Source organism: Astatotilapia calliptera, chromosome 16, assembly GCF_964374335.1.
Source record: "Astatotilapia calliptera chromosome 16, fAstCal68.1, whole genome shotgun sequence".
In the NCBI taxonomy this organism is placed as follows: domain Eukaryota; kingdom Metazoa; phylum Chordata; class Actinopteri; order Cichliformes; family Cichlidae; genus Astatotilapia; species Astatotilapia calliptera.
In genome coordinates, this window is record NC_137437.1 from 13,712,245 (window position 1) to 13,740,189 (window position 27,945).

At 39.8% G+C, this 27,945-nt stretch overlaps 1 protein-coding gene across 1 annotated transcript in view; it reads right to left on the reverse strand.

The window, feature by feature from the left end:
* Positions 1-27,945, reverse strand: part of clybl (citrate lyase beta like) — a 66,474-nt gene that overhangs the window by 18,569 nt on the left and 19,960 nt on the right. Inside the window, exon 2 of the mRNA XM_026144784.2 lies at positions 9,417-9,630. Within this exon, the coding sequence (XP_026000569.1) occupies positions 9,417-9,630 (214 nt within the window). The remainder of the gene's footprint in view (positions 1-9,416; positions 9,631-27,945) is intronic.

The following is a 27,945-nucleotide window of genomic DNA, read 5'->3' on the forward strand; positions in this document are numbered from 1 at the left end:
CAATGTCTGTTGATTATAAGAAGTAACTCCACTATGTTGGCAGATACTAAGAACATTGAACAGTGCCATTTGACGAATAACCAAATAACAACATGTATAAACAAATAAAACCAAAACAAACCCACTATAGTTTGATTACTGCTCTATAATATCAGAATTGTGTGCATGTGTGTGTTTAGTTCTATTGGTATGTGTCCTTTCTATCTAAACAACATTGACTGGAGGTTAGTCCTGTGCAGAGTGTGGACCAAAGAATCATCTGCGGTACAGGAACAGAAATCTCATAGGTGACTGAGGATGGGTACCGGTATCCGGTGCCATTATTGCACAGGTCCTGACAAACGGTAGTAACCAGACTGAATTTTAATTTGAGATGTCATACACTTTGGATTCTAGCCAATCATTTTACCTTTCCAAGGATAGTAGGTGGGCCCGGGTACGTACGTTCTTTTAGAGCAGAGCTACAGGTTAAAAATGCCCAAGGTGATGCGGTCAAAAGTCTGGCTGTACTTCACAGCAAAAGATGCAAACTCAGCAGCCTGCAACAAGTGCTTTAAGGTGATACTGTGCAAAGGAGGTAAACACCTCGAATCTGATGAAGCACCTGGCGACACATAGCGATTTTTTTAAAAGCTGAGAAATGCACCGTATTTGATAGCTTGTTGCAAGACCTCACACCGACCACATCTACTGCAGGTGTGGTGCCTGTTATCGGACCCAGAGTTAGCAACATCCCCCAAGAATCCGAAGAGGAGAGTCCTGGCCCCTAGCCCTGCCAGTGTAGCAGAAATGATGACGAATGATGATGGCAACAGCAGCCGTTCTTCTCTGGGTGAGTAGCTTAATGTTTTTTGTGTGTAATTTATGTTAAGTAGGCTAACCACGTTCACCTTAATGCACGTAAGGTGAACTAGCAAACACCGTCATAGTTACACACCCACAGTAGATGTGGTCGGTGTGAGGTCTTGCAACAAGCTATCAAATACGGTGCATTTCTCGGCTTTAAAAAAAAAACGCTATGTGTCGCCAGGTGCTTCATCAGATTCGAGGTGTTACCTCCTTTGCACAGTATCACCTTAAAGCACTTGTTGCAGGCTGCTGAGTTTGCATCTTTTGCTGTGAAGTACAGCCAGACTTTTGACCGCATCGCCTTGGGCATTTTTAACCCTATCCTTGGAAAGGTAAAATGATTGGCTAGAATCCAAAGTGTATGACATCTCAAATTAAAAAAGGCACCGAAATGTGCGTTGCTTTTTGGTCTGGTTACTACCGTTTATGTCAGGACCTGTGCAATAATGGCACCGGTCACCTATGAGATTTCTGTTCCTGTACCGCAGATGATTCTTTGGTTCACACTCTGCACAGGATGTTGTTTAGATAGAAAGGTAAAATGATTGGCTAGAATCCAAAGTGTAGGGCATCTCAGGGAGAAAAAAAAGCACCGAAATAAAGCACCGAAATGTGCGCTGCTTTTCAGTCTGGTTGCTACCGTTTTTGTCAGATGGGTACCGGTATCCATCCCTATTCACCATACATATATTTATATAACATTTGCTGCATTTACAACCTTTTTGAGTGATGCTTTTTGTCTTCTCACCATCTGCCCACCAATGAAGTCTGACCATTTTACTGCTTCTCAGCTGATTTAAAGACTTAAACCTCTCATCCATGCATTCATTACATCTAGACTCAATTTTGACATTATCATATTCATCGTGTATCATCCAAAATCCTCAGTAAGCCCCAGTCTTCCCGAACCTTTAATGAGTGCCTGTCACAATGCATTTGATTCAAATTTATTATAATCACTCAAACTCCACCCTAAAGCACCTCGTACCTCACCAGTCTTCACAGCCACACCCTTTACTACAGACTGCACCCCTTAAAACCACCCACTTATACAGAACCAAGCAATATACCTGGGATTTCTCCAAGTGTGCCCTCACTTGCTAAAGCTCTCTCCCAAAGTGCATTTAAAAGCAAAGCAAGAAGGTTTCGGGTTTGAATCCCCTTGCCAGTAGGGCCTTTCTATGTGCAGTTTGCATGTTCTCCCAGTGCTTGTGTGGCTTCTTTCTTTCCAGCTACTCTGGTTTCCTCCCACAGTCCAACGACATGCAGGTTAGGTTCATTAGTGTCTCCCTTGGTCTAAATTGACCATAGATGAGAATGTGAACGTGAATGACTGTATTTCGTCCCACATTTCTCCCTCTCGCAACTCTGAATTGACTAAGCAGTTTAAAAAAATGGAATGGACGCATACACAGTTAAAATTAGAGATATCAGGAAAAAACAAGGTAAGAAAATGTGGAAGGTATATTAAATGCATGAAGGTGAAATTTGTGTGCTGTACAGATTCTCTGAACATTACCACAGAACTATAATTAATTTCCTGCTGAGATTCAACCATGAATCAGACTTAAACACAATCATTTTAGGGTTCTGTTTTAAAGTAGGCACTCTTGAAGGCTGCACTATATAGTTACTGACCAAGTGAGCGCAATCCCAATTAAAACATGTTACTTTACCTTCATGCTATTGATATACAGGTTCACTAAAGCTCATTTGCAGTTTAACTACAGCTCAGTTCAATAAAACAGAGAAAAACCCAACAATCTATGAGAAAGTGATTTGGAGGCAGTGGAAAGGAAAAACTCCCTTTTAACAGGAAGAAACCTCCGGCAGAAACTGGATAGGGAGGGATGGCCTTCTGCCATGACTGATTGGGAGTGAGGGGAGGAAGACAGGACAAAGACATGCTGTGGAATTAAATGCAGAGTGTTGTATAAAGACATTGAGTGAAAAAGGTGAATGAAGAAGAAGCACATCGTGGGAAGCTCCCAACAACCTATTGCAGCTTAACTTAAGGGAGAATTCAGGGTCACCTGATCAAGCTTTAGCTATATGCTTTGTCAAAAAGCAAAGTTTTAAGCCTAATCCTAAAAGTAGAGATAGTGTCTGTCTCCCAAATCCAAACTGGGAGCTGCTTCCACATACGAGGGGCCTGAAAGCTGAAGGCTCTGCTTCCCATTCTACTTTTAAATATCCTAGGAACCACGAGTAAGCCTGCAGTCTGAGAGCGAAGTGCTCTATTGTGTTGATATGGTACTATAAGGTCTTTAGAAAAAGATTGGGCCTAAATATTCAAGACCTCGTATATGATGACAAAGATTTTAAATTAATTTCTGGATTTAACAGGGAGCCAATGAAGAGAAGCCAGTAAAGGAGAAATATGCTCTCTTTTTCTAGTGGATTTTCATTTACCTCTACTACAATTTAGTATCTGCCCCAAAATAGATGAAACAATTAAAGGACAAATAAGCAAAAAGAAAATAAAAGAAAACAAGAACTGGTGAACGATATATTTAAAAAAAATAAGACATACATTTAAGATGTGCAAAAAACAGACATATTCAACTTATATTGCCATTTTTCACTGTTATATATACAAATGTTATTTTCAAGTGATTATGATTTAGAGCAAGAAACTTTTTCATAGGTTTTAGTGTATGTTATTTATAGCGCTAACTAGTAATTCAAGTTCTTGTTCCCTTAATGCCCACCAATACTTAAACACAATATTAAATTTTATATTTAAATCTCTTGTGAAATAAGAGCTAAAGTATATTCCCATCTCATCCTCCCATCTGCTCCATCCCCTCTCTTCCTCCCATTCTTTAATGTTTTCATCGCCTTGTACTCCTCTCCATCAACACTACTCATACTGGGTTACTTTCTAAGCACTGGGTGGGTTGCGCAAGCCACGTAGCACAGAGTGGTGCTGGCCAGTGAAAACACAAGAGTGTAACAGGATAATGAGAGGCAGAGAGGACCTCTCTGTTCTCCATCTCGGCATTTTCCACTGCCTTGCTCAGGTTCATTCCTCGCACTCAGTCCACTGAAGCTGTAGCACAAATGAGTTTCAAAACGCAACCAGAGGGGCCGAAAAAAGCTGTTAATAGCAAGTGTACAACTTCTGAAACTGAAAAAAAACAGACACACAAAAGTACTGCTGCTAAAAAATTTATAAATTAAAAAAAAAAATCAACAAATACATCAACATTTCATCACAAAGGATGCTAATCACAGGACTGTTATCCCTCCCTTGTACACCCTGACCACTTGGTTACTCTACCCATGGTACTCTCAACAAACAGACCAATTGATTCCTGACAAATGACACTTAAAACACGCACGCACTCTAAACAGTAAGGTTTGGACTGGATGGTATTTCTCGTATGGCCAGGACAGGGTCTGCTTTCTGGCGGAGTGCATTACATCTCAGTTGTGAGTTTTGGCAGACAGACTGGGAGTTTCTCTGGAGTCTCTGGGGTCTTCTGAGGTGTAGAGCACATGCACAAGCACACGTACAAGGATGTAAATACGTGTGCAGTCCCATCCTGTATAATACACAATAAATAGAAATGTTTAGCATTCATAATTCTACCGGTTACCATTATTCCCCAGGAGCACTTTCTGTCAAGAGTTTATTCATTTGAATCCACTTAAACAGGGAGCAGGCCTTTGAGTGTCCTCTGAAACAACACAGTGAGCAGTGAACTGAGGTCACGTATCAGTTGACAGTTGGCTGCATAATTTATGTTAAGTTGCAATTCTCTGGTGTCAGACACAGTTCATGCATAGACCATAGCTCATGCATTGACTGACAATGAGATAAAGTTAATATACAACTATAATGATGACATCCACTCCACAATGTGTCATTCAACTGAAAGTACCAAGACCAGTGGATATTAGTGTTACTGTAAAAACAGAATTACAGAGAAAAGACAAAGAGAGAGAAATGTCTGGCTTAACACTATGCATTACGAATTAGATGCTGTCATTTGCACTTAACCATCACTTCCTAAGTCACTAAGTAGAGCAAAAAGTAAAGTCAATGTAAAGTGCTGTAAATATAATTTGATTACTCATTTTGAAAATGTGAAATATGGTCAATTTGGTCAAAAAAAATCATATTTTCTTAGACTACAGGGGGCGCATGACATTATTATCCACCTATAGACAACTGCCCTCCAACAAACAAGACTTTTGTTTATTTGTTTATTTTTGTCGTAAAAGTGTCACATTCAATATTCTGTTCATGTGTTCATGCTTTAGTTTGCCTTGCATTTTATTCTATGGAGGCCTGAAGACTTTGTGCATCCAATGTAAGAGTATTATATATAAATGAGATTTAATAATGCAAAACCAAAGGTACAGTGTATGGCTGTAATCACAACCTTCTGTTTATTTAATCTTACAGTCTACTACTGACCGATTTCTGTTCATATTAGCACTTTAAACACTACTTTGGGCTCTGATTACTCCATTTATTCACCGACTTTCTATTTAGTTGTATATACTACCTACACTTTAAAGTGAATTACCTCCTTTCAAGCCCTAACAACTGTTCCTAGTTCAGTAACATACTGAAATGAATGCAGGACACTGATGTACAGTGGGATACCAACTGTAACAATCTGTGTATGTGTTTATCTGTGTGTACTTGTGTGCGAATGTCCGTATGTGACTACACGTACACACTCATGCATGTGTGCATGTTTGTATTCTGCTGGTCTTGTGTGCATTTACAGGCGCGTGCGGGTGTGTGAGAGGTGCTCCCCGTTGTGCCGGCCGCGCCACTATGCCATCTGGAGAGGAAATCGAGTGTGAAGTACAGTATAGTTTGGGACCAAGCTCCGTGGCAGCGGCTCAGCAGTTAGTTCATTAGTTCCAAACTTCCAGGGATTAGGAGAGAATCTCTGCGGCAGGGAGGCAGGGGGGAGTCATGGAGGATGGAGGGACCCATGTGGGGAAAAGAGAGGCAGAAAGAGAAACACCAGGAGGAATACTGGACCAAAGGGCACCAAGAGACGGAGACAGAACATGGGGGGAGAGAGACATAAACAATCTTAACCCTGTGGACCCTAGAGAGGGGAGATGAGCGAGAGAGGGGGACGGTAAAGAACAAGACGGCGAGGGAGTGAGGAGGAGAGAGGACAGGTGTAGCCGTCAGTTCCGCTCTGGGGTTTCAACCTGCCCTCCCTTTTCCTCCACCCCACTGATCATACAGATATGATGATATGTGTAAGAGTGTTAGAGCAGTCAGCCTTGTCTTCCCTCCCCTCTCACCTCCTCCTTCTTTCCCTCTCTGGGTCCGTGGCGACAGTTAGCAAGCTCTGGGTGGCTCCTACCCTTTACTCCCTTTCTTTTCTCCCTACCTCTTAAGCTGCCAGCATTACTGCCAAGATGGAGTGCAGACATTTTTAGAGTCAAAGTGGCAGGCAATTAAAGCCAGCATTCCTGGATTTCAATTTAAAAGGGGAGGGGGGGCCAGAGTGACCTTCACCACGTACCTTTTTGTCATGAACATCCTTTCCTGTTTTAAGGTGAAGGTGAAAGATAATGAAAAGAATACATTAATGAACACATAATAGGAGTGTGGTGGTGGGCAGTAGCCCCATTTAAGGCCTACTCATGCATACTCAGTAACTGCACTCAACATTTCGCCATCTCGCCATTGTTATGTTCACCAAAACAGTGGTTCAGAATGGCATTTAGCAAGCTGGGTCATTGCTTTGCTCACATTAGATATGCATTATGAGACTTTAGGACATTGTTGAAGCCTGGCATGCCTTGCCAAACCCACAGTGCAGACTGTGCAGTTGTCATGGTGAAGATAATCGTTTCTAGGCTATACGGTGTTGAAATTGTCAGCAGACACACACCCACATTGTAATAGCTAACTCTCATCCATTTATAGATCAGTTGGTCCCAACGCACAGCTCAAACTGAGTTAATAAAAGACAGGGTAAGGGTAATATTTTTGACAAGCAATTACGGGGTATGCTTCCAACGCTTCCTGCAAATTACCATTCACTAGGTACACACAACTGTGTCAGTGCATTATTCAATCGAGCTTGGTATTTACTTGGGCAGTAAGATGCATGCGTGTCCAGCAGCAGCATCTGCATCTGATTTGCATAAAGTTACATTTACTCTGCAGATGCTTTTGGCACAGCGACTTCCAACAAACACATCCAAACCTAAAACTAAGCAGGAGCCAAAACGCATCAAAAATTGGCAAAAATTTTAATGTAGGTACTTGACTAAACTTACTGTGAGCCACGAGCCGCAAGAGAAAGCACATAAAAACAGGAAGACGTGGAAGAAAAAAGTAACAGGCAACGTTTTTTTGGCACTAAACGAAAAGTTCCTTTGAAGATATTTAATAATATTTTTAGTGGTGTGTTGAGTTTTCATGTCAATAAACTGTAAATAGTCTCTCAACCAACCTGTGTGCGCACATTACACAGGGTCCGCACAACGTCCGTCAAAAGAGCAGCATCAGTTCTCTTTCACTGACTCCAGGTGTGTTTATGTACAGAGCTGTCAGGTAATTCGTCTGTGTTTTAGCAGCACTGAGAGCCTAATAAACAATTATTGGATTTATGCGTGCATAACTGAATAAAATAATCATAAAAGCATAAAAGTATGCTTTGGGTGTAGATATAACCATAAAGCATCAAATATGAGCCATTACACAGCCTCTGTAGGCAGCAGGCATCAATTAGAAGTGCATCATTAGAAGTGCATCACCTCTGAAGCATGTAACACCTTTTGACAAGATTTTTCACCTCCTTTAACTAGTTGTTTAATTTCTCAAAAACAATAAATGTAAAAATTTGTATCAGCACCTGTTTCCTCACGTGTTTTGCTTCTCTCCACAAGAACTGCTGAAAATAATGCCAGACTTAAGACAATATTTTGTCAGTCTGGCTTTGATGGTTTAAAGGGGTCAAAAAAAAAATCGCGATAAATACCCCCCCAGGCTATGTAATGAAAATAATTTGAAAAAGATTTTTTTTTAAACACACAGTGAAAAGTAAAACAATTATTTCAGTCAACTCATTTCCACATAGAAATTTATAAATCCAAAACAAATGTTTGTGGTATTCCCAGAAACCCACAAACACACACACACACACAGAAACACACACACACATTCACACAAAGAACTGTTCATCGAAAAGGAAAAAATATCATCTTAAGGGAAGGTAGAACTACACAACATCCCCCATGGATTTCCAATTGCCACAGTGGAGAAAGACGCCAAGAGTGTGGAAAGTGAAGAAAGGGTGCCAGTAGGGAAGGTGCATTTTGTTATTGAGTATATTACTAATTTTTATATTACACAGCACGACCTAGCAAACACATAATAGGCTACAAGACTTTTTGCACACTGTGCTGAAAGCCAACATGTCAAAAAGTGTCAAAAGCTCAAATCTGTTCTGACGCTATGTTCTGCTTTGCAGTGTAGTGCAGACAGGAGAAAGTAATGGGATTATTAGGTAGGAAACTACTGGTGGACAATACTATTTTCCAGAATTTAATGTATTGGTATTTTTATGTGAATTACTCAGAGAAGTAGTAGTGGAAGGTAGAGTGGTATGCCTGCTGAGGGACATTACTCTGCAGTTTGAATAAATGGGTATATCCTGTAGCTATGTACATTTTCACTTTATTTGTAAAAGCACATACTGGGGCTATAGGCACAACCCAGCAATAGCTAACACAGAGGAGACCTTTTGAAAATGAGAAAAACAAAATTCTGAATTTGCAATTGTTGCCTACAAATTCAGCCCCCCAAAATGTTCATGTTTCAGGTGAAATGAATATGTTGGTGTAAAGAATATGCTGGAGCAAAACACTTCTGCTTAAACACAAGGAAGATGGGGACATGGACCTGCTGACAGTGCAACAGTCCAGCATCTGAAGCCTGAATGGCTCCTTCAGTGCTGCATTCCTCTCCACATTCTCCTTTATCACACAATAAAGACAGAAGCTCTTACATCCCACCAACACCATCGCAGGGTCACAGTTTTAGCTGTCAGTCACACAGGCCATCATCTTATTGTCTTTGTCTACTACAGGAACAGCCTCCAGCCATATCAATCATCTTTATTATCATGACTTAAAAACCTTTGTTAGTTAACTTTTTGCCCGGGCCCCTTCTTTATCCCACTCTCCAATCACAATTTCATGGGAAGTCCAGCAGGGCCAATGAGGAGGTAGCGTGGGCAGGAGGAGAATGCTTTTAACCTGCTGCATCTGGTGCTTTCCCACTGCTATCCCAGTGGGACATGGTCACCTTGTTTTAAATGACTCTAATGCGGTTGAGGGGGGGAGCGCTGTCTTTATACTATCATAATGGGGTGAAATGTGCTTGTTATAAACATCTCACTTAGGTAGTTTTCCTTTGAGTGATTAAGACCAAGCACCTGTCTGATAGAGAGATATGGGAATTAAAATATATCCAAGATCAGACAGCTATGGGAGTGTTTGTGGCTTCCCCGCTATCCTATTAATACCAAGCTGAATTTCATTTACAAGCATGCATCTTAGTACTTATGTACCTTTTTGCTGAGGGCTACTCCATCTTCACAGTCCAGCACAGCACAGTCGACATCCAGTGAGGCTAGTTTCTTCAATTTTCGCTCATCGTTGCCAGGGCAGTAGAGAACTGCCCTGCGGGGTATGTAGTGCAGAGAGGAGCCTGCAGAGTGATAGTGATGACGCCATGCTTCAGCATACAACTGCCAGACTGCGGCCCGGAGCCACCCGCCCTTTCTGTCAACAACAACATACACATACATAAGGACATGATGATGTAAGGACATAAACATACATGCTTTGGTGCACAGAGTACATACATAGAAATGGCAGGCAGGTGTACTATGAATGCACTAATTCATGTCTCTGGTGCATATATTACTCATGAGCACACACAGTATCAATAAGTAGCTAAGGGCCATGAATAATTAAAGGCTGTTGCTGCATTCATAATATATGTAGTGTTTATAACACTCATGGAGATCCAGTGAGGAGGACTCACTCAGACTTGAGTGAAAGTCTGGATGCATTTCATTTTGGGAGTTCTGTTTGCCCTTCAGCTTTTCATTGAAGTGAATGAGAGACGCTGACCTGTGCTTTGGCAGTCTTTGTGAGAACAAACTCACCCAAACACCGAGCCACTCATATGCTAATTATTGCCACGCTGCTGAATATCTAGGCACGGCAGAAAGTGAATGAGTATCAGAGTCACTGTTGTTTAGTGCTGAGTCACAGAAAAACTTGTCTTAAAAGTGCGGATCTTTATTCCTACCATGAGCTCTGAAGGTAAAAATCAATTTTACATAATAATGTGTTCTTTTAGTCACATAATTCCCAAATGACTAAGTATACATAAAGATAATGCAATTTAAAATTAAATTGCAAGTATGCCATGTTACGAAGTCACAAATTGCATTGTCAGTGGTAGTAGTAAGTAAATTATAGATATTATAGTCAGCTAACATTTGGTATCGAGCCAAAAAAATATTTAAAAAAAAACAGAGAAGGAAATTCCCCGATACCTGCTGATCCTTTGCTCAAAGAAGGTGGGGTCACTTCAGGTCTGGAACATTTTAACAACAATCGTGTTGTAATGACAGCAGAGAGTTCAAAACCCAGCTGAGCTCCAGAAAGACTGACGGTATATGGTCGCAACTCTGGAACCTGATATGTGCTGAGTGAATAGATATTTATTAAACCTTATGAGCAGCTTGGGGGGAAACTTCATGAAGCACAGATCCATGAGGATTTGAGCACTTCCTGAGTATTGCTCATTTTGCATTAATGAAAACAATTGTTGTTTCATGTTTTCTTACAGCAGAGTTCTCTCAGGGCACCGGATGTCCATTCTGTATAAATAAATATTTATGTCTCTCATTAATATGGTTTGCCCTCTTGTGGAGATAATGTGATATTCAAATAAATCGATTCTGTGTGAATGAAAACCCAAAAGTAATTGTGTGCACACAGGCTCAAAGCCTGGGAGTCACTGTCAGTTCATTTCTCTGTTGAGAAAGAAGTTGTTTACACTGTTTTTAATTGTAGTTGCCAATGCTGTATTTATATCTGTACCCATCACGAAAGCCTATGTCACTAAAAGTTCCTCTTATAGCTCTTATGAGACACTGACAGCAGGAGCTCCAAAAACAGAGTTCTAAAAACTACAATAGGACCTAGAATCTGCTGCGCAGACACAGAAATAATAGGGTACTACATTCATCAGCTCCTGCAACTATGGAAAGGTTCCTGAAAACACCTTTTAACATTGCTGTACTCTTTCTGGGTATCAGAAGTCTGAGGATCCTATTGGTAGATTGGTGTCTTTCTTTGCCTGAGGAGGGCAAAAGAAAGAAAGAAAGCAAGTGAGGGGATATCCCTTCTGTAAAGAGGGGCTGAGTTATTCTCTTTTCATGTTTCTCGCTCTCTAAAGGAGCTAAAGTGACTTCAATAGCCACTTAATCCTGTCAACTACGCTTCCACATGCCCTCCAGTCCCAATAAGGCCTAATCTACACTGAGATGTTGCAGTTGTAGCAGGCAGTTAAAACCAATTTAAAATGCTTCCAGCATTTTAGTGCTTCCAGGCATTGAGTGTGTTTACAAAAGGCTTGGGGACAAAGTTTGAAGGGAGAACTACGGCCAACCCCATGCAAATTGTAGACCCGTTAAAATGGGTACAGCTCACAATACGTTTAGGAACTTAAATCTAAAGGACCAAAAACTGGTGAGAAAGAGATGAAAAACAGCAGCACTGAAACTAGAAAGAAAGACAGCGGGTCCAAGAATCCAGGCGAGTCTCAAAATGAAATGAGTCTATTCTATTCTATGCACACTGCACCAGGGGAACTGTTACAACGCTATACTAAGTACCAATCGATAAATCACTTTTTCATCGGCATCATGATGGGAACATGAGCAATATACACGCTGAAAAAGACTGTGTGAAATGCCATGAATGTGAAAAGTTCTTATATTTATATGTGGCATGTACTGACACTCAGCAAGCAGAAATAGCACCTTGCACAATAAAATCAAATTTGAGGTCATTTTGCATTGCAACACTTGAGTGGCTGGCTTTGTAATGCCAAAATGTGGCTCTGGAGACACATACCAAAGTGGGAACTGCCACAAAGCTGATTCTCACAGGATACACAGTGCATAACTAATTTATTAGACGACCACCCAGAGTAAGGTTTATGACACAGCCGCCCTAAATTAACAATATTGGTAACTAACAAATGTTTGTGTTTGTTTTTATAATGTGTGTAACCCTTTAATCAAAATATTTTAAATGCTAAGGTATAATTACAGTAGATATCCAATCAATTTACTGAAAAAAGACAAAAAAAAGACAAAAAATGATAAATTATTATTTTTTGATTAAGTGGCCAAACTACAGTTCATTTCCTGATCAGAAAAAATACTTTGGCTGGATGTCATGCTTGATTAATTTCTGACTTCTCACTGTAACAGCTCAAATTTGGATACAAAACTGTGAATTTAGTTTATTTGACCAATAAATAACTGTATTTTTTTAAATCTGTAAACAGGTTTTTGACAGATTTATAAATTATTTGTGTTTTCTTGTTATTCATGACAAATTTGTTAAGCACTGCATTTTACCAACACGTTAATGACACAGTCATGATAATTACAGTCTAGAAACTTTAAATTCATTTAGTTTTAATCAAACTGAAAGTCAAGATTAAAGTTAGGTGCAGTCTGACATAGAGAAAAATACTCTTTCTGAATTCGCTACTGTACTTTTTCATTACAGTGGATACCTTAGGCCACATATGTACCCGGTCTGCAATTCCTCCAGTGCTGAAGTGGGCAGCATATACCTACAGGTGTTGTAGTTTATATGATTAAGAATAAGAAGGACGCCCAGGTGCAAAGGAAAATCTACATGTGGAAGACAGTGACTAGTGCAGCTACATCCATAGCTCTGCCCTGACTCATTGATTAGACAGGGTATTTACGCTTCTGTTAAATTTTAATGTGCTCATAACTCTCCGTATGATTTAATATGATACATATGGAGTTTAAAAATAATATTTTCATAATGAGTGTAGTCTGAATGTTCACAAACGTTGCACTTATAAGTGATCCTATTATAAGATGTTCTTGATAAAATTGACCAAAAAGCTCCCAGGAGTGGTCGATACTAGCTGCTAGTATCGACCACTCCTGGGAGCTTTTTGGTCAGTAACTGGCAGGACTGACTTCCAGCCAGGTGAAAAACATTCTCCATCTTTACCCTAAATTCAAAATGTACCAGAATGATGGGAAGAAGAAAACGCATACAGAAGATCTGTAAAAGCTCATCATTGAAGAATATAACATCATCTGTAAAACATAGTGGAGCCAGTGCAATGGCATGAGAGTCAATAGCTTCCAGTGGCATCAGGTCACCAGTGTTTATAGATGATGTAGGAGAAGACAGAAGCAGCAGGTAAATTCAGTAACCTATAAAGATTAACTTTCTGCTCAGTTACAACCAAAAAGTTAATTTTTCACATTGTAACTGGTAATTGACAAAAAATGGTGAACTTAATTTAATTTGCTGTTTTGGCATTGGGATTAAAGATGGTGAGTGTGGTTGTTTGCATTAAACATGCATTTAACTTGCATTAAAGTTTTCATGAAAACCTAAAGACACTGCTTATATAGTCAAGCAACCACAACAGCGAATGAAGGAGAGCTCCGACAAATGGGAATCTGAACATCCTAACCAAATACACACATAACATCATACAACATCTGTTTGATATTTCCACATTATTAGATCAATGCATGATATATTTGCATTCTACATATTTAAAGAGTCCCTAGAGTGCTGTTTTCCCCTGTACTCCTTTTTTACTTTCTGGTTTTTTACATGAGGGGTTATGACAACTCAGGGCTATGTGACCATATAGCAGCTGTAAAGTGGTTGAGGCTTGCCTCATTGACTGTGTTTACTGGTCTTAGATCAGAGGTAGCGATATGTTAGTGGGTTATATGGTGCTGGGTGCGAATGTTTCTTATTAGAGAGGCAGCAACAGACACAGGCCTGGCGGCACTAAAAGAGGTGGGGGTGGTGGGTAGAATGCAGTAAAAAGGGTGGTAAGCTCAGTGTCAGACTGTACATGGGTACAAACCCCGACTATGGTATACTATGTTTGGACCAGCCATCTAACAGTAACTTGTCAATTAGTATTTTACATGCAGATTTGTGTCTTTCGTCAACACCAGACAGTGTCTTGGACAAAGCTGTTCACAAGTACAGAACAACCAACTGATCTTCAACCCAAACAGACTAGCCTCTGATGATGTGACACTCACTGTCAGAATCTTTGTAGACTCCAACTACAATAAATCCACCTTGAACCACAAATCCTTGAACTACACATCTTATCTACCCCACTCTGACTACTGTACACGTTCACCATATTCATGTCCTTATCTCTGAAATCCCCTGTTATTTAATCCAGGCAGGTGCATCAATGTGTCTCTCAATCTCTCAAGGTAACAGGCATGTCACTAAGAAATGTCAAACTTTGTAACGATTTCACACTTCCGCCAACTTGTTTAGACCGTTGAGGAGTTTGTGTTCTGTTTCAGATTCTGCTTCTGGCATTTGGGGGTCCTGTGAACACATGAAAGTTCACCACAGCTTTGGGTGGTATTGCATGTTTAAGTGACAAAGCCTGCTGCTGTGGGAATGATCACAGTTACTCAGAGGAGAGAGAAGCAGTCAAGATATGGATACAAACATCTGCTGAGGTTGGGAAAGTGTAGACCCTACTGTCAAAGATGGCAATCTCAAGCTATACTACTAGTAGTAGTTACTAATAGTTTCACTGAGCAGGAAAGGCCTTGTTTGTTATAGACGAGCTTATTGCTACATAATTTATATTTTAAATTTAAAAAAAATTATCTTTCAATTCTATAAAACATTTTCCCCCAAAAAAGTTGGAAAGAATTGTGTAAAATATGAATACAATAAACCACAAACATTGTAAGAACAGCTTTCCACAAATATCCTCCCTGCTTGTTCTTTAGAATGGACAAAAGTCCACCGATGAGCAAACATTTGTAAGTCTGACAGACAACAAATGAAGTGTTTCTGGGAGAAATGTTGTTTCTTGGATAATATAGGCTTATTGAATAAAACAAAATGTGGAATTGCTTTTTGAAAGGTGGGCTAAAGACGAGATGGACTTTTATCAGTGTATCTGTAGTGGTATGGGGATGCACTATTGCAATGAAACTTGTACATGTATGAAAAAAATATACACAAATACACAGGTTTTCGAGTCATTGAGATCAAAAATCTCAACGCTTAGACACCTTATGTTAGTCTTTATGGTATTTACAATGAATACATTTGTTTTTAACAATACTAAAAATCCAGTATTTTAATTTCATTTAATCTAATTTTTCTTTAACCTTTTTGTATCTGAGTGTGTGTGTTTGTGGGGGTTGGTCAAACTTGGGACACAACAGTGTTCTTTAACTTTATCATTACAATTTTTTACTTTATGTTCTTGCTGGTTTAACTGCATACTACTGTAGACCATGATTAATAATCAATTTGTCATAAGATATGTGTGTGACATAACAGTTTCAAAGCACTGTTTATTGTACTCTGGCATTCAATATTGTATTCCGGATACTCTGTAGTAATTGCTTCATTATCATGACATGATGATCACAGTTTCTTGTAACTCTACTGCCCTCCACATGGCAGCATAATAGCCTAATTCAGGTGGTCATATTCATCCAACTGCATGAATTACAGGAGATAACAAGAGGCCCACTCCAAAACAGACGCCAGTGACAGCCTCCCTCTCAATATGTAGATTTCTACAATTATCTCCAGCATGGTGGTGCAGGCAGAAGCTGTGTCTAAAATGCACAAAATTAAAGATCTGTGTTTCTACCCCACAATAATCAGCTACTTTTTAATATGCAAACTACATTCCGAGGTCTGTGGCGTTTAAGATTCAAGATTAAATTTGGTGAAACTAAAGATGAATAAAGAGTAGGGAGGAAATCAATGTTACTGAAGCATCAACAAGCCCTCTGTCTGCAGAAAGCTGTCTGCGGGTGGGAAATAAAATGGTCAAAAAGTCATCAATATTTACCTACCTTCATGTCCACCTGCCTGTCTGACACTTTTTGTTTTTTCAGAATGAAAGAGCTGAAGCATTCCCCGCACATGGTCCTCCTCTCAGCATGATGCTGTATGTGCATGGTTTTTTGTTTTCTGTTTTTCACACTGCCTCAGGACTGAGGACACAACTGGATGGCAGAGAAATGTTGAAAAATTAACCAGAGACACCCAAGACAGGGAGAGGAAAGAATCAAACACTTTTCTACTACTTTTGTGCCCCCTGCTTTCTTTGCTTGCCCTCTAGCAAGTTGGAGCTCAGGATGAGCAATCCGTTCCCCTCCAGTATAGATCAGCTGGGGGTTTCAGAATTTACTGGGGGCTAGTCTCTCTTTTACCAAGAGAAGCAGGAGAGACAATGGCTTACTGGCCACGCTAGCATTTTGTTGCTGACGTCTGTATTGACTGTACTTTGCAAGGGATAGGATTTGTTTTATTCATTTTGCTCTGAATAATCCACATCCCCTCAATAGAATCATGTGCTGTTCCACTGCCATCATAAAGATTATTTAATTTTACATCTAAAAAAAAAAAAAACTTCTTTAACCCAAGTCTTCACTCATTCAACTAAAGAAACCTTCATGTGTTTGCAGCAGAAATTGAAAATGTCAGATTATAACATTGCTCATGCTACATCTTTCTTGCTTTTCTTTTAAAAGCTATTTCCAGTAACAATGTCCCTCACCTTACACATCCTCCCGTTCACATCTTCTCCCCTTTCCAATCTCATTAGTTTGGGTTTTATGCCTTAATCTACACAATGAGGACAAAGTCATGGCAGTTATCTTCAGCAGCCAATGTCTGCCTACCTGTAATCCTTCTCAAAGTCCCCGGCTTTCTTCCAGCTCACAAATTGGCCCACAATGCTTTTATGCAAGGCCTCCATCGTAATGCTCACAGACGACAGCAGCCTTTTTTCTTCTTCTTTTTTATCCTTCCACATAAAACTGGTTGAATAGATACATCTTAATCTAGATCTCAGGACAGCAAAAAGCCACGATGCAAAGGACACAGGTCTTATATTTTGCAGTCGCTTGCAATGTTACGTGATGATTGGCAGATATCACTCCAGCTTCCCCGCATTGTCTTTGTCTGTCAAAGACTCAAATCTCAAGACAGTATTCAACAATGTCATGCTGTATGCACACTATGAGTTTGATTAATTAGTTATACAGAATGTAAAAGAAAACACAACATTAAACACATGCAGAATAATCCACTTGAAATGAGTGTTAAGACAAAAAACTAAATCAATGAATTTATTATTAAAAGTTAATTGAGAGGGGGACTTAAAGGTCAAACAAGTCGGTCTATTGGAGGAGGGCATAAGGGGGTTAGCTTTTAACTTAGCATTTTTATTGACTCTGACAAAACAAAATGAGCGGGCTCTGTAGGATTGTGCACTCTGCATTGGCCATTCAGGCCTTCAGAGCCCCATTGTAGTACTTTGAAGAGAATGAAAGGAAACCCCACTGGTGGAAATGCAGTGGAACAGCCCCACAACAGGCCACAACTGTTCCCTTATGCATGAAAGGCAGTGACATAAAAGACAAGATGGACTTCTGAGGTAGGGCCAAAAACAAAAGCAACAAAAGTGCTGATCACGAGGGGATGACACGACTCGTCTCAGCAGAAGGAGCAGGGAGAAAAGGGGCAGGGGACAATAGCACTCCCAGCCAAATGACATGTTGAAGAATTGAAAAATCCACACAAGAAGTGTCTTCTCAATTCACTAAACCCACAAGAGCTGGGTGAGTTGGCTGGACCTTGGTCAGACTGAGTGAGTGTGTGTGTGTGTGTGTGTGTGTGTGTGTGTGTGTGTGTGTGTGTGTGCTGAGGAGGGGGGGGGGGGGGGTGAAACAGCCCACGGCTTTTCTCTAACTTTCTTTCCCAAATCTTTTCCTGTTTTGGCAAACAACTTGGCAAGGGCAGAGACAGACTGGGGTGACGGCTTTAGTCTGTACACACCAAACCGAAACCAAACCAAATCAAAGCGTGGTGGATTCCTCTCCCACAGCTTCCGTTTTGATCTGTTGGCTGTCTGTGTGTCTGATCTGTTTCTGTTTGTGTCCTAAACACAATTATGCTACTGCCCAACCTCCATGGAAACAGTCAGACGGACACAAATGTTTGCTTGCGCTCAAAAGGATCCTTGTTTTTAGAGCAACAGTGTAATGGCTGATATTTGGCCCAGCATTTCACAAGTCATACTAAATAATGCTTCGTTAATAACAAAGCTAGATGATGCTTTTGAGCCTGAATACATCTAAGCTGAAAAAAAGCTGTGTTTTTCCCAGTACATGAAATACTTTTCTTCCATCAATAGGATGAAACACAAAAAAGCCATGTGTGCATGTATTTGTGTGTGACAATGGGTTAGCTCAATTTAAAATAAAAACCATGATTAGTGCAAAATGAATGCAATTTTCATAATCTGCTCAAGTTTGCATAAATTATTAAATAGCTTTCAAATGTATAAACATTGACATTTCATCATTTGAATAAGAAATCTTCTGTATTAAGTCACATTTATTCTTTTAAATCAACGGTTGGCACTACTTGTTAAGCCAAACTCTAAACACTGTACTCCACAAATGAAGGCCCTCCTCCACGATAGCCTGAGGCCTATCCCACAATTCTTCACACATACCCATGGGCCCTTTCACTGGCCATCACCCTGTCTGATTAATGGATCGATGTGGTAATTGATTAGTGAAGAGGAGGTGGGAATAGTAACATAGGTCAAACGTCAATAATGTCCCCCTGACAAAAGATGGAAGACGTAAAATTTACCAGTGATAGCCTGCAGCCAGACCTCTACCCATCAAAAGCCCTGGCAGGGCTAACATAAAGGTCCCCAGCACATTCTCCGGTGAGCCCTGCCCTCCTTCCTCACAGCTCCTTTTCTCTTGGTAATGCTGTCTGTTAAAGTGGCAGGAACCATTCTGGGAGCTGCTTGTCAGCTCACCTTCATAAAACAAGCCGTAAAGCAGCAAATAACAGGCTTATATGGCTTCATTATACTGGCTATGCAGGATCACAGCCCTAGGCTGAGGGGTGAGGGGTTTGTGCTGGTAGCGGAGAGGCGGGGACAATGTTGGCAGGACAGCATAGTTCTCGTGGAGATTTGTTGTCGCATCGGCTGTCACCATGTCCATGTTTGCTTGGGATAGGGGGAACACTTGACCCCTTTCAACCCTGTATTACCCAAAATCCCAAGCTAGACAAACAAAGAGGTATGACTCAATTTGGAAATGTTGTGACAGCTCCATCTAACAGGACTTCTTTAATGTATCTTTTTTCACTCTAATACTAAAGTAGAAATATTCCATTTTAAGCATCTAACAAATGTTATGCAAAATAATCACCAACCATGGTTGTGTACCTGAACAGTTAAAGAATGAAGATAAGGAGAGGGCCAGATGGAGCATGCATCTGCGACAGTAAACCTTTGGCCACACAGGGCTGGATATGAGAGACATTCTCATTTATTTAATGCAAATATCTAAAGGCTGTTTCACAACTTGACAGCGAGGGCTAAAATGCAATCGGTATCTCGTGCCGTGTCCCCAAAATATTTCTTCTTTTCTTCAGAATCAGCCATCAGAGGTCCATCTCAGTAGAAGCAACAGTAGATAGGTGTGCTTCCCAGTATAACGGTTTGCTTCAAAAGGAAATTTAGTTCCTTTCAAGAAAATCATTCCATGTAGATATATGATAGATATGTGTATATATTAAGGTTCAAAGCAAAGGCAAAACTATAGATGCTCTGCTGATATTAGTAATTCAAATATGCATATGCAAAGGCTTGAAGTACATCTGGTGGACAAGCTTACACGACACTCACCAAAGTGACTGCCTCATTATGTTATCTTCCCAGTCACAGTCATATCGAGATCAATTACTTAACGTTTTAGTGATCAGCACTAAGAGTGAGCGGCATTACTTGTGATCACTCCATAGTTAATTGTCACCTCGATCAACATTAACACTTTCTAACATGCGAACCAGAAGGGGGAAAAGGGGGAGCTGACAGCACACTCTATTCTGAGGCTGACACTTGTTCTCTGAGGGGCGTTTTTTTAGTGTCAGGATTACAGTGCTCGGAAGAAAAGAGGCGGAGGAGAGGTGGGGAGCCTTCTCCGCAACTCATGTCACTAGGTTTGTGTCACAGTAGCACAGGAAGAAAAGAGAGATATGGGGAAAGGTAGCACTGATTGGCATTTACTTTTTCGCTGCCTCTCAACCAATGGGAAACCAAGGAAGCTAGCATGCACGACATCATCTTCCCATGACAGCATCTCATGGGCCAAATTAATCCACCTCCCACCTCGTTTGGCTGCATGATAGATGCTGTGGCTATATGATCTCACAAGACCTAAATAGGCCTATCTGGAAGCAAACGCCACAAGGCAAGGTGAGGTAAAAGGTTCAGCGTAAAGACAGTGGCACATATACACACAAACACATCCACACACTGCACAGCATCATCTACACATATTTGGCACCAGGCCAGAAGGATTCAAATGTGTCACCGCCAAACCATATGGACACACATATCTGAGCTAATCTAACAAACACTGCAGCACACAGACACATATTCTAACCAGCACACAGACACACATATCCTGACTGCTAAACAGCATTGCCATCTTGAGCCCTGTGGATCACTGGAGCCACGTGACACCGTGGAGCCTGAATGCATTAATGCGGGCAAGGTGGCTATACTTTCCATCTTAGCTAACAGTGTTACATAATCGTCCATTATATGAATGCATTAAGGGTATCAGTTCTGCAGGTGAGAACACTTGTCCCTGCTCAGCAACACTAGCACCTCAAATTAACTTCAAAATAAAACTGCACAATTTGAAGATGAAGTTGATGACATGATACCTGGTCGACTTTACAGGTGGAAAAGCATTGGTTAATTTTGCTGCAGAACAGAGTGAATAACGCAGGAAAGCACTTATATGGGTTAGCTTTAAAAAGAAAGCATGGTAGCAACAGACCTACTATACAAGCTCTTAGGCTGGGGTGTGTCTGGGTGGATATGAACCTGGATATGGATATGACTGGTACAGTAGATCAGAAGGTAGATCAGAGCATTAGGATATTTGGCCTGTGATGTGATATGTGCGTCTGGTTCCTTGCCCCCACCCATTTACCCGCTCGAGCCCAGACACAACTACACCCCCATACCCCTCCTCAGACCTCAAAAAAAAAAAAAAAAGTCTGACAGATGGGTGTACTGGAAAGATCCACTCAGGAGACCAAAACATACTAAGGCGTTGTCTGTCTGACGTTTGGATTTGGAGGAAACTATAACCACAGAAAAACAGGAAAGGGAAAAAAGGGGACATCTGTGGTATTTGCCTTATTTTCTCTCTTGTGGGATATGATGTGTTATGAGAGAGCATTGAGTCTTTTGGATCATATTCCATTTAATTAATGAACCCCCCCATGTACAACATTCACACCCCATCTTCAAGCTCCATCCCTGTAAGTTGCCTGTGCCCCCAAGTGGTCTAATATAATAACTGCATCTTTTTTTTATTATTATTATAAATAAATCTGCTTCAGCAAACAAGACATCTTTTACTATAAATTTGACCTTTAGATTCAAGATCCTAACATATGTATACTTCAAAAAGCACTGAGAAAAAGGACTACACATGAAGGGCTTTTAGATGGTGCACTATAAAGTACTTCTCACTGTGACAGAAACGGTAAGCAGTAACCAGAGTTGAATGAAGATTTCTCATAACAGAGTGAACATTGGTATTCTCTCATAGTCAAATGTCCAAAGCCAAAATCACACGATATGCATACAGGACATCCCTCTTGTATACATGAAATTGGTTCAACCTGTCAATTTCATCAAGTCACAAGATGGCAGAATGATATCTGACTGTGCTATTTATGAGGCACTACTATATTATAATTTGTCCACGTCAAAGCCTGAATGGTCAGTCTCTTTAAAGAGGAATTTTAAGTAATAAAGCTGATACTCCCCATAGTGTTGTAACGACAGACAATTCATTCTTTTAACCAACGGGGATGCCTTTTGCCCTCGACTTCTGCCCAGCCCCGAGCCTTTAATTAAGACTGGCTTAGGCCTGATTGATCCTGACACACCAGGAAGTTTCTTGAAAATCTTACTGCCAAAACCATGGAAGTATTATATAGGCCACAACCCCCCAAAGCATCCCAGAGCCCCTCCCTACATGCCACATAAAAAGGACTGTAAGCTGAAAGCCCTTCTAGTTGGTCCAGTGGGACCCTGCATTAATAAGGTATGCCTGTACATTTTGCATCAGCCCTGAACGACAACATCTGGATTCTCGCTTGTCTAAGTAAGTGATTAGAGTTTTTGGCAAGTATAAAAACAAGAAACAAAGTAAACAGGGGCCAGAAATACACTTCTTTCAATCATTTTTCTTAAGTATTGTTTTCACTGGATATCAAACTTGAGATTGCAAATTAGCTACAAAACTATTATGAAATTATTTGCTAATATAAAGCAAGTTGTATCCGAATTTAATACACACATTCATTTATAACCTTGTGAATTCCAGCAGTTTCTCCTGAACAACAGACCTAAAAACACCACCACATCATTAAATCAACAACACATTTCCTGTAGCAAAAGCTGTGATGCAAATAGGAAGCTGGGTAGTAAGATTGTCAGAGCTCTGTGTTCGGCGGGTGTTGCGCACCACATGGAGAGAATTCTTGTACCGGCTTTCACCGCAACACAGCCACTGATGAGTCAGTAAACCCCATGAAAGTGCAAGAGCTCTACAAACGCTGCCTTCATTTCATGGTGTTCCCATATTCCCCCACACCAGAACTGTTTGATAATGTAAATTTTACAAATAAAGTAGATTATATGCAGATTAAAAAACAAAAATAAATAAAGCACAATACTAAAATGTCTAGTTGACAAAAGGATGAAAATGTAAATAAGGTTATAAAAAAAAAACCAATTACATCTTATATCCAATTTTTTTCTTTGCTGAATGTAGTCCAGATGAACTCCTTTAACCTTCTACTGTCTGACAGAGCCTCATGAAAATTCCTACAACATAGATGTGAGGATGGGACTGATGAATCAAGGACACTCTCCACCTGAGGACCTTCCGCATGTCTATTTAAGTCTGTGTTTTGCTTTCATAAAACACAGTAGGTAGCGATTAACACACATTTCCCTGTGTACCACAATTGGGTTTGTTCGCTATTTACATATTGTGGCGATCTGACGCCAAACTGCGTTTTTGTTTTTCTTCTCCTTTTTTAATCTTTAAATGAGTGTTCAGCTCACACCTACATCTAATCTTCCTATTTACCATGGGGATTCCCTACTCTTTCTAAATGTGGCACTGCTAAAAGCCAAAATGGCAGCTTCCTTATAAAGAAGTGGCAGAGTAGGTCTCCCTTTGCTCTCAGTGCACCCGTTAGCTTAGCACCTATCGCTGGCTCTGCAGGTAGTCTCGATCTTGTGGAAAATATGGGGAGTCATTTATTCCACGCTGTGCAGACCTTAAATCACCTGGGAACTATGGCAAACACTAGGAGTCATATACACACTTCTTTTCCACATACCCAGAACCGATGCAGCTTATACTTCATTATTATTTTATCATATTTTTTGGATTTTCCCGACAAAGTCTTTGATTTCGATTTTTGCATTGTGTTTGTAATGCACCGTTTATACTGCGGCATTCACTGTGTGTGCTCCTGCTTTGTACCATGCTTGGTTCCCTAAATTATAGTGTTGGTTTGGTGTTTTAATGTACGTTTCATGGTGGAGTGATATTCTAAAATCTTCAACTCATTTGGGGGAATAACCTAGTGAAAGATCTAACTTTGTTAGCAATCACATCAACTGGTTCCACAAAATTAAAAATTAAAAAATTAAAAAACCTAAGAAAACTGATACACTATAATTGGCAATATATATTGTCTATCAGTACCTAATAACAAAGACTCACTTCACTCTCTACATGTCAAACAGCGGTTTGTAAGATAAAGAAACCATAGGAGTTCTGAAACTCACCAAATCTGTTATTATACATTACCAGCACGTTGAGTGCTGGTTAGCCTGCTAGCTTGAGGCCTGTTTGTATATATTACTCCTTATTCTACCTGCTGAACCTTTAATGTCTGTAACTGTTTTGCATATTGATGTAAATATTTTACATTTATTTTGCTAATGGTTACTGCCAAGATGCATACTTTTTGATATGTGTATAAGTTACAATTAAGATTTGTATTAGACAGTGTAATCTTATTTAAGAAATCACACTGTAGACACACAGCATGAATAGAATTGTCACAGTATAGCATAGGGGTGGGCGATATAAACGAATTATGATGGAAAAAATATAAATTTGGCCAACAATAGAGATTTTGACTATACCGCTCTATCGCGATAGCGCATGTTGATGATGTCATCAAGCTGCGCCTGTTTTGGTCGAAAGCATCGCAGTGGCTACAACAATTATCATCTGCAAATTATGCTGAGAGTCATAGCAAAGAGATGAAACACTTTTGAAATATGGGGAAAGCCGAAAACTGCGCTTCCTCCACTTCCGTAACATTGATTCATTAATGTTGAATTCTCTCGCAGCTGCTCTATGTTGCAGTATATTAATAACTAACCTTGTATTGTGGATGAATGATCTCAGTTGTTCTCCTGACTGAAGTTTGGCCCGTGTATAGTATCCTGCTATACGATTGCATTTGTCCCCAACCACCAGAATCCCTCGCGTTAACTTTTATCGAGTGGAAAAAAGTTGGCGTTCATCCTCCAGCTTCACTGTGCTAATGTTATGCTAACATCAGTGTTGGTCAAGTTACTTGAAAAAAGTAATCAGTAACTACTGTTTACTGATTACTTCCCCAAAAAAGTAATCCCGTTACTTTACTGATTACTTATTTTCAAAAGTAATAATTAATTAGTTACTTTTTAAAAACACGATTTACAACCTGAAGAGGTGATAAAGCGATAGATCTTTCAGCGCAATTCTACTTTTTCTGCATAATCCATCATACAAAATGTAATCAAATGGAAAAGTCTCTTTTTTTAAACTTGTTTTATCAGTTTTAATCTTTTAACTTTATGCATCAAGCAAAAATTTAATTATATGCAACATTCTCTGACTTGAATAAATTAGTTTAACATTGAAACCTATTTTCTGCACATTCCAGCACGTAAAATATTTTTTTGTGTGTGTTTACACTCACTCTTTCAAATAGATGCAAGTAAAACACAGCAGAAAATAAATAAAGTCAAAGACTCAGCGGTCCTATTGCTCTATTTTCACCTGTAAAGCAGGACTGCGGTAGGCGGAGGTTTACCCTGGTGCAGGTGTGCCGCGGTCAGTTGAAGAATCCGCGAGTTTCTCTGTGAGTTTCCCATTACGTCGTTGCGCACTCGGTGCTTGCTTGGAAGTTTAGGGGGTTTTTTCGCTGTAAAAAGAAGTTTTCTTCCCACGCACGATGGACGCTAATGTTTTTGTCACTTTTTATGGAATCAAACTCAAAGTAAGGTCAGTACTTCCACGCTTTAAACGCTGCATGCTCATACTCTCTCCCACAATCGATATGTGATCCATTGTTGATCTGCACACAGCTGTTGTCACTAACGGCGCACTCGCTTACGTCACTGTCGTGAGACATTCTCGCAAAAAATCACGGTTTTAGTAACGCAACGCAGCGTTACTACGGGAAAGTAACGGTAATCTAATTACCGTTTTTGCAATAGTAATCCTTTACTTTACTCATTACTTGAAAAAAGTAATCAGATTACAGTAACGCCTTACTGCCCATCTCTGGCTAACATAGCTGTGTTGCTAGCAATCACGTAGCACAACATTATATACCAGGTAGTCCAACTTCAGTAACCCTGCAAACCCCACTGCTGTTTAGTTTTCTGTCTTCATTATTTTGGAAGTGGTAGCAGAGCTGTACGTTTTAATTAGTTTCAAAAATCTCTCAGTCAGAACATGGTATGTCATGTTTAGGTGGAAACTAGTGAGCCAACTTCCCGTTAACTTCTAACTCCGTTAAATTTAATAAATTCTGTTTTCATGGATGCCTGGGTGTTAAACTTAATTGTTACACCTGGTAAAGCAGCAACGCTGATGATTTTATTAAAGATGAAAGAATTTAGACTGTTTTTAACTCTCAGTGTTCGTTTGACTTTGGGACCTGAAGCGGACGGAGTTTTGGACCCAGATTACTCCGCGAAGGTCCTCACTACGGCAGCCGTAATGCTCTGACAATCCATCAAGCAGTGCGGCTTGCCAAAGTTGTACTAAAACATTTTTTAACAGATTTCTGCACGCCAAAATCGGTTCGAGGTCAGTAAGCACAACCAGAATTCACACATAAGGCACACTCTCGATTTTTGAGAAAATTAAAGGATTTTAGGTGTGCCTTATAGTGTGGAAAATACATTATACAGAAGAAAAGAATATATCGCGATATATATCGTTACCGCACATGCTTCAAATTATATCGCAATATGAATTTTAGGCCATATCGCCCAGACCTAGTGTAGCATACTGTGAATGTTCTTTAAGAGAATAAAGACATATGTCTAAATGTGGACTAAGACTATTGTTATACTTGCAATAACTGAAGCAGTAATAATGTGTTAGTAGATGCAATGCTTTGAAAAAAAAAAAACATTAACATAAGCCCAGTTTCAATGTTAAAGGTCACAGGGAAACATCAAGACCCAGCCTTGGACTATTTCTCCATTAAGGGTGTGGTGTGAGGGAGGGTGGGAAATAACCAGTGCCCCTTCCTTCCCTTACTGGGAGGATCATGGAAACTAAACTCTGAGTTACATTTTCACTTTGTTTATCATCAACTTGTGTCAGGACCACATTAAATATTATACAGGTTATAAACTCACTTAAAATATTAAATCAGGTCTTTTAGGCATTTTAATATAAAAGTGATCATTTTTTTACTCAGGAAAAAAAGTATATTAGAACAGTATATAACAGAGCTGGTAGCACGTGGGTATCCCCTTTTAACTGAGTTGAGGACTTCAGGTTTAAACTATATTGTTACTAATAGTACATGCATTTATTGTTCTTGGTGTTAAGTTGGTTGATCAGATTTATCATACTAGAAAGGCTAGCTTCTAAAAACATGGCTGTGTGTTAATTCACACTGTACAGTAAGTTTTAGTTTTAAAACAGCCTTTATTTGCAGCAAGGACCATGACCAGTGACACTTTTGAAGCTGGACAAGTTGGACGAGTCACCAGTCACTGCTGCCCAGTTTCATATAAGCCAATGTGTCAAAAGCAGTGACAAAAACATCCACGTTTGTAATTGATGCTGAAGTGATTGCGTGCTAATCTGCCATGTGTGGATTGCAGAAAGAAAAAAAGAGAAAACTTCCATGCAAATATCCTATCATAATTTAACAAATACAAATATCGTGTGATCACATCACATGAGGTCAAAATCATGTTACGTATCTTGCTAATGATAATCACAAGAAAATAAAGGTTTCTGCCAAACTTCATGTCATTGAAAAAAATGTTTTTTCATTTTCTGCTAAAGGCCATAATTTTTTCCCTCATATTTCGAAGTTTATCTCTGAGTGTGGCTCACAAAGGCCATCAGATGGATTTTTGACTTGAATCACTCTCAAACAACTGAAATGAGAGAAATCCAACAAGGAAATGAGATCCTATTTCAACAACACAAAAATGTACAATTTGACTAATACTGCTACTGCAACAATCAAAACTGCATGTGGCCAAAAAGCTGTACTTTAACCACATGATGCTAATGTCTATTAGCACAGTAACAAGTCCCAGGACCAATCAACATCTCATTCCAATTTATTTGGTGTGACCATAACAACATA